General features: G+C 47.7%; 1 protein-coding gene across 6 annotated transcripts in view; it reads right to left on the reverse strand.

The window, feature by feature from the left end:
* HNRNPD (heterogeneous nuclear ribonucleoprotein D) overlaps positions 1-6,884 on the reverse strand; it is a 37,226-nt gene extending 30,342 nt beyond the window's left edge. For 2 of the 6 annotated variants that reach the window (XR_011315577.1, XM_069742893.1), the window contains exons 1-2: positions 6,524-6,744; positions 886-1,075 (exon numbers count right to left, since the gene is read on the reverse strand). Coding sequence is in view for 3 of the 6 variants with exons in the window: in XM_069742893.1 (XP_069598994.1) it covers positions 886-1,075; positions 6,524-6,645 (312 nt within the window). In the remaining 3 variants the exon portion in view is untranslated. Of the gene's footprint in view, positions 1-885; positions 1,076-6,523 lie in introns of all 6 variants that reach the window. The other 4 variants (XR_011315573.1, XR_011315574.1, XM_069742863.1 and 1 more) reach the window with 4 other exon arrangements.
* Positions 6,885-7,753: the final 869 nt, after the last annotated feature.

A 7,753-nucleotide genomic window follows, 5' to 3' on the forward strand; every position in this document is an offset into this window, starting at 1 on the left:
AGCGCAGGGCCGCGCTTAGTAACCCGATGTTTACCCTGGTTACCAGCGTAAACGTAAAAAAAAAAAAAAAAAAAACACTACATACTTACCTTCCGTGTCTGTCCTCCGGCGCTCTGCTTTCCTCTGCACTGTCAGCGCCGGTCAGCCGTAAAGCAGAGCGGTGACGTCACCGCTGTGCTTTCCGGCTGGCCGGCGCTCACAGCCAGTGCAGAGAAGCCCAGCGCCGGAGGACAGACACGGAAGGTAAGTATGTAGTGTTTGTTTTTTTACATTTACGCTGGTAACCAAGGTAAACATCGGGTTACTAAGCGCGGCCATGCGCTTAGTAACCCGATGTTTACCCTGGTTACCAGTGAAGACCTCGCTGAATCGGCGTCACACACGCCGATTCAGCGATGTCAGCGGGAGATCCAGTGACGAAATAAAGTTTCAAACGATCTGCTACGATGTACGATTCTCAGCGGGGTCCCTGATCGCAGTAGCGTGTCAGACACAGCGAGATCATATGGATATCGCTGGAACGTCACAGATCGTGCCGTCCTAGCGACCAAAGTGCCACTGTGTGACGGTACCCTTGCAGTACATTGCCATTGCATAAATCATGGCATACCCTGGCAAGATGTCATCACTTATCTGTTGATCTGTCTAGTGACTGTTATCACTGTCACTAGATACAGAAATGTCTTTTTGCCAGAAGCATTCTGTGACCACCGTCATCAGGACAGAGCTTGCCAGATAATACCAGTGAACTTGCATTCACTAGTAAATGGAAACCCCAAGAAATGATAGAAAGAAACACCCAATAGCCAGGTCACATGTATTCGTAACCAGAATAAACACATTTTCAACAAATTTAATACAATAGAAATCTCACGTAAAGCATACCTTATCAACACCTTCAGATTCTTTAAACAATACAAAGCCGAAGCCTCTTGACCGACCAGTGATTGGATCCAGTTTCAAGGTACAGTCTACAACTTCTCCAAACTTTGAAAAGTAATCCTTCAGGTCCTTCTTTGTAGTGTCCCAGCTAAGCCCGCCAATAAACATCTTCCTGCACAAAAAAGACGCAGATCTTTACAGATTTTACAAAGATTCCTTATAGAAACCCATCGGAAGTTTCATATTACCCTAACTAAGGTCAGAATGAAATAATGACAGACTACCTAAATGCAGTGGCGTTTCAGAGAAAAGGTAAGAGAACTGTCTGCTGGTGGGCTTATACTGGCATATACTCGCACTCAGAAAAAGCATGTTGCCATAGCACACAAACAATTACAAGAGGTCAACAATTTAAGGAACAGAAAACCTGTCTCACCACTGAAGCCATGGATTACACTTAACATGATCCTTTAAAAGGGGTTGGGCACTACTTTACAAGTCCCTTTCATGACATCTGTCATAGATAAGAACTTTACCAAATACTTCTGTAGCCAGCGCTGCTATTCTGGTCATGTAATCTTTGAAGGAGAATCCACTGACATCCTGGCTCTGAAAACTTGATGGGTGGGGCTCTATTCAGCATAGCTTACACTGTCTGCAGCACCATGCACAAGGACAGTGCTGCAGACACAGTGCTGCAGACACAGTGCTGCAGACACAGTGCTGCAGACACAGTGCTGCAGACACAGTGCTGCAGACACAGTGCTGCAGACACAGTGCTGCAGACACAGTGCTGCAGACACAGTGCTGCAGACACAGTGCTGCAGACACAGTGCTGCAGACACAGTGCTGCAGACACAGTGCTGCAGACACAGTGCTGCAGACACAGTGCTGCAGACACAGTGCTGCAGACACACACACTCTTTTAGGCCGCTTTCACACGTCAGTGGCTCCGGTACGTGAGGTGACAGTTTCCTCACGTACCGGAGACACTGACTCATGTAGACACATTAAAATCAATGTGACTCTGCACATGTCAGCATGTTTTCACGGACCGTGTGTCCGTTTGGAAAACACGGGGACATGTCAGTGTTCGTGGGAGCGCACGGATTACACGGACCCTTAAAAGTCAATGGGTCCGTGTAAAACACATACCGCACACGGATGCTGTCCGTGTGCCATGCAGGAGACAGCGCTACTGTAAGCGCTGTCCCCCCAGCTTGTGGTGCTGAAGCCCCATTCATTTCTTCTCTCCAGCAGCGTTTGCTGGAGAGAAGGAATGAAAAATCATTTTTTTTTGTTGTTAAAATAAAGTTTCTGGTAATCTCCCCCCTCCCTCCCCCTGTGCGCCCGCCCGCTGGCATTAAAATACTTACCCAGCTCCCTCTAAGCGTCGCAGCTCTACCTGTATGAGCGGTCACGTGGTGCCGCTTATTACAGTGATGAATATGCGGCTCCACCTCCCATAGGGGGAAGCGACTGTAAGAGAAACGCATTGATTGTTGCATATGTAATAGCTATAGGTGAGGACACTATAGCATTGTGGTTAATCTGTTGATTGAGAGGTGTCACAGCATTATGGTGCACTATAGAGGGAGTTCCATCATTGAGTGTTTCTGCCTACATTATATGGGAGTTTTAGTCTGTGACTGCACAATGTACAACGGTAGTTACAGTATACCTTGTTGCATTATTGATGCGACTATAATTTAAGGGTGCATACACCGCTCTCTGAGCCTCTTGGGATTTGAATCAGGAGCCTAGAAGTGTCATTTGTGTTAAAAACCCTTCAACTACAGGGCCTAATAGGGAATACTAGGGGGAGTCAATGCTGAGCAGGGGCGCCATCCTCCGCAGCAATGTACGGCAATACCAGAAGCATAACAGGGTTCTTCTAGGCAATCCTTGATTTACAATACATTAGCAGGCTTTTTGTTTTCTATAGGCTTACATCAATGCCCCCTCTAGTTTTGATTTAGCAGTTATTACATTAGTAACCCCAATATACAGGGACCATTTTCTTGGCAAGGACAGCTACCTGGTACCTACATATTATATCCAATATTATTGGTGGCCACTTCTACCCAAAAGCCATCACCCATTTACCCATGAGACAGTAGGCTCCTTATTACTAATAGGTGCAATATATACTTGAGAGTTATTTGCAATTAATACTTTTTCATCTTACCTATCCCTTCTTACCAGTAGGCTCTTTATCACAATAGGTGCAATATGTTTGCTTGCCTGTACGTACACCTTCCTTCCCTATTTTTTGTCTCCCCCCATTAACAACATTGATATGAATGCACCCCTATGATATATGTTTCTGAATAATTGTATCTGCTGTCTGACCCTTGTCCTTTCCCTCACTTCAGGGCCTACTACGGCACAATAGGGAGAGTCATTGTCGAGCGGGGCACCACAGCAAAGGATCTAGGGTGCCAACCTCGGCAGAAAGGTAGAGGATCAACAGTTGGACATTAGGGTTACACTACACCTTATTTAGGGCTGAACAACAAACTTTTTGGCCATCTGTTTGTATGTTGTATTTTATACATTGTTTTTCTTTCTTTCTTAGTACATCATTAAAAGTTATGTTTTACATTATTCCTATTTGATATTGTGCTTTGGTCTGTGATATTTATTTGGTTTTACTTTGAATTTGGTAAGCTGGTGCCAAGTACACTGCATATACGACATATTGCATTGTGTGAACATACCCCAATACTAAGAAAGCGGTCCACACTTGTATAATGGACATATGGTGGCTGCAGGTAAGACCGACACTACCTCAGGGGGCTCAGCAATTGTTAGTGTGGAATTTCCTTGTGTCTCCCAGGGCAGGCAGTGAGGTTGCCCGTTTTATGGAGGCAGTGTAGCGGTCACCGATAACGGGGTACTGCACTTCATGTCAACAGTGGCTGAATGTATTTAGGCGCTATATCCATTTCCTTGCTTTAGCTGCGGGGAGAGGTACCGGATTCATCTAATTTTAGCTGATAGTGGGCACCAGATGAGGGATGCTTACTGGCTGGTTCTCAAAGCCTTGTCAGAACTTGGGATAAGTGGCTATTGATCCTTTTGGAGATCAATAATGTGTCAGTGAAATGCTATTTGTACCAACTAGACCTACCCTGCGGGTGGCTTTACACTAGCTGATGGTGGTCGGTAAATAGCACCGAGCAGCGAAGTGTAGCGCTCAGCACAGATCGCGCTGTGAACGTACGCCGTCATTCTCAGCAATTACACAGAATAAAGTGCTGCTGAGAACAGGGATTATTCTTAGTCAGCTTAAAGGGAGCCTGCCTGATCTGCATGAGTCCACTGATATGTGGAGAAGTCTCAGGAAAGCCTGGATTTCATTCATGGCGGTTGTAATGATGAGTCCAGTGGGTGGGTCTACTCTGACAGTCTTAGGGTGGTTTCACACTTGCGTTTTTGTCTGCAGCGTTTTTTTTTTTCAAAAAAACGCATGCGTTTTTTTCCCCTATCTTTAACATTGAAAACGCATGCTTTTTTTCTATACGCGTTTGGTCGCGTTTTTGACGCATGCGTTTTTTTACTGCATGCGTTCATTTTCTGAAATGCTACTTGTAGTATTTTTAGAAGCGTTTTTTGGACCAAAAAAAAAACGCATGCGTTTTCATGCGTTTTTTTGGGTCAAAAAATACATTGGAGTCAATGGGGACGCATGCGTTTTTTGGTGCATGCGTTTTTTTTTTTAAATTAAAAAAACCAGAAAACACACTGATATGCCACCCCCCAACATAAAGGTGATAAAGGGAACCTAACCCTAAGGGATCCTAACCCTAAGGGATCCTAACCCTAATCCCTTTATGGTTAGGGTTAGGGGTAGGGTTAGGATCCCTTAGGGTTAGGGGTAGGGTTAGGATCCCTTAGGGTTAGGATCAGGATCCCTTTAGGGTTAGGGTTATGATCCCTACCCCTACCTGTTTATAGTGGGTTTTTTACTTTATTTTGATGATTGGCAGCTGTCACACATTTCTCAGCATGCATTTAAAAAACGCAAATGCATGTAAAAACGCATGTAAACGCGTCAAAACGCCGCTTTTTTTCACCACATGCAAAAACGCATGCGTCAAAAAAACGCAGCGTTAAGGCTACGTTCACACTAGCGTTCTGCTAGTGTGCGTCGCCTTAGCGTCGGGCGACGCACGCGTCATGCGCCCCTATGTTTAACATGGGGGACGCATGCGTTTTTGTGTGTTGCGCTTTGCAACACTTGCGTCTTTTTTGCCGCTAGCGTCGGACCAAGAAAACGCAACAAGTTGCATTTTTCTTGCGTCCGATTTTCGGCAAAAAACGACGCACGCGTCGCAAAACGCAGCGTTTTTGCATGCGTTTTGCCGCGTTTTTGTGTGCGTCGCCGACGCAGCGGCGCGCAACGCTAGTCTGAACGTAGCCTTACACGCGTTTACATGCGTTTTTTCACCGCAAAAACGCACCCCAAAAAACGCCAATGTGAAACCAGCCACCTGTATGAGTGTGCATGCCGAGTGCTGTCAATCACTGACCAGACCCGCCCACTGGACTCATTCATACAGACATAGTAACATAGTTAGTAAGGCTGAAAAAAGACATTTGTCCATCCAGTTCAGCCTATATTCCATCAGAATAAATCCCCAGATCTACGTCCTTCTACAGAACCTACATCAGGCATTTCAATGTTTAAAATACAAGTTTAACTCGAACCTTTTCACAAAAACTTATCAATCTAATTAGCTCATTTAAAGGGAACCTGTCACCAGATTTTTCCAATATAACCTACGGTCACCACCTTTCATTCCCATGCGACAGCTTTCTACAATGCAAAACAAACAAAAAAGACCTTCTAAAATACTCACCTGTGGGGCGGGTCCAGTGGGCATTGCTGGTCTTGGGGTGGATGCGCACCCTCCGTCATCCACACGGTGCCCCGCCGAGGGCTGATCACAGTACTGTATGTGACGGTGCGCTTTCTGGACGCAGGCGCAGAATAGTACATTGCTCCTCCCTAGTACACCTGAGCAGAAGCGCGCAGGCGGGCACTGTGGATGACGTAGGACACATCTGCCAAGCGGGAGGATGGCATCGCAAGAAGGGAGGCAAGGACCAAGATCAGCTCAGCGATGCCCATCGGACCGGACCGCCCTGTTGTCATATATGCAGCATTATAGAATGCCGTCACATGGGGCTGAAGGTTATGGTTCCCCTGAGGAATGAATGTCTGCTGGGTGAATAGTAAGGGGCTTCCACTGCTGATTACCAGGACACGGGCGATCCCTTAGGGCAGGTGAGCGACACTATGTGATGGATCGGATCTGCACAATTAGCCAGAGGTAACTATATCGGAGAATATTCAGGGAAGCCACACAGGACCACCGAAAACCGCACACCGGTAATGGCGAATATCACGGGCCTCGTCCTAGAGAAGCGCTCCGTGCGGTGCTATTGCTGTGCCCACACCACTGCGGAGCCAGGGGTCCCAGATCCCCCACTATATGTCAGGCCGTGGGGACAAGGACAGTCACCACGTCGAGGGGTTGTGTCTGGGGGCATTTGCCAGAAGGGCTGCTGGCCACCTGACGCCGTGCATGGCACCTATGACGAGGAGGACGGGCGTCCCTAGTTGGCAGCTCACCCCTCGTCTTCCTCGGTCTTGCCGGAGTTCATACTCAGCCCCTCGCCGGGCCCGCTGCCCTCTGCCTCGCTGGCGGAAGCCTCCATCATGGTCTCGTCCTGCATCTCGTCTTCCCCCGACATCTCCCGTTATCAACAACAGCGAGGAAAGAAGAGCAGCAAAAGCGAGTAATGGCGGATTCCTGTCCGTGCCACTCCTCCGCTGCTCATGGCGCCGCCTCCCCGCGCGCAGTAATGGCGGCGACACGGCTTGAAATGGCCGCCGGGTCCGTCCTGTCACAGCTGCGCGCTTTCTGCGACACTTTGTAGTGTTACCATAGAGACGGCACGACCCAGTGCACTTGTACCGGCAGACTATAGATACATTCATTTCTCTAGTCAGTCACCAGTTGTTAGCGCCGCCATGACGGGGTCTGCGCCCTCACTGTCATGGCACTGCAATGGAATAAATGATGTGGGGCCACGGCATAGATAGCAGGGGTCTCCACCTTGTGCCTCGGGGCTGCATGACGCATTAGCAGCGGTGAGGAGCCCCCCACAGAGCGGCCGTGTTTCCAGTACGTGTGGTATCCGCCATTATCAGGGACATCGTCCATAGCCGTTATACCCTATGGTGCTATGTACACAGACCTGAGCACACGGAGACATGGACCATAGCCTTATAAGACTGCCGTCACACTAGCAGTATTCGGTCAGTATTTGACCTCAGTATTTGTAGCCAAAACCAGGAGTGGGTGATAAATACAGAAGTGGTGCATATATTTCTATTATACTTTTCCTCTGAGTGTTCCACTCCTGGTTTTGTCTACAAATACTGAGGTAAAATACTGACCAAATACTGATAGTGTGACGACAGCCTGAGCCTGTGGGTCCGTAAAGAATACGGCTGGTGTCCGTGTGCTGTCCATATATAACATTGCACAGTATAGGAGAAGCGTCGTCATTTCTTCACACTGATGGTAGAACGGACACACGGAGGGAAACCGCTGATGTTATTCATGTGCGCATTTTATATGGACGTGTGAAGGCCGCTCCTCTCCTAGATGTGACCCGCCGGGTCGCTCCAGAGCGTGCTGTGGGACCAGAAACCACTGTCTCAATGTAGGGCCTTTAGACTTACATTTAGGCTAAGTTCACACAGGGTGTTTTTGCCTTTTTTTCTGCAGGAAAACCTGATCATCTTGGCAGGAAAGAAGCTGTGTCAAAAACGCCGGTTTAGGTGCGTTTGTTG

This window comes from Ranitomeya imitator, chromosome 1, assembly GCF_032444005.1.
Source record: "Ranitomeya imitator isolate aRanImi1 chromosome 1, aRanImi1.pri, whole genome shotgun sequence".
Taxonomy (NCBI): Eukaryota; Metazoa; Chordata; class Amphibia; order Anura; family Dendrobatidae; genus Ranitomeya; species Ranitomeya imitator.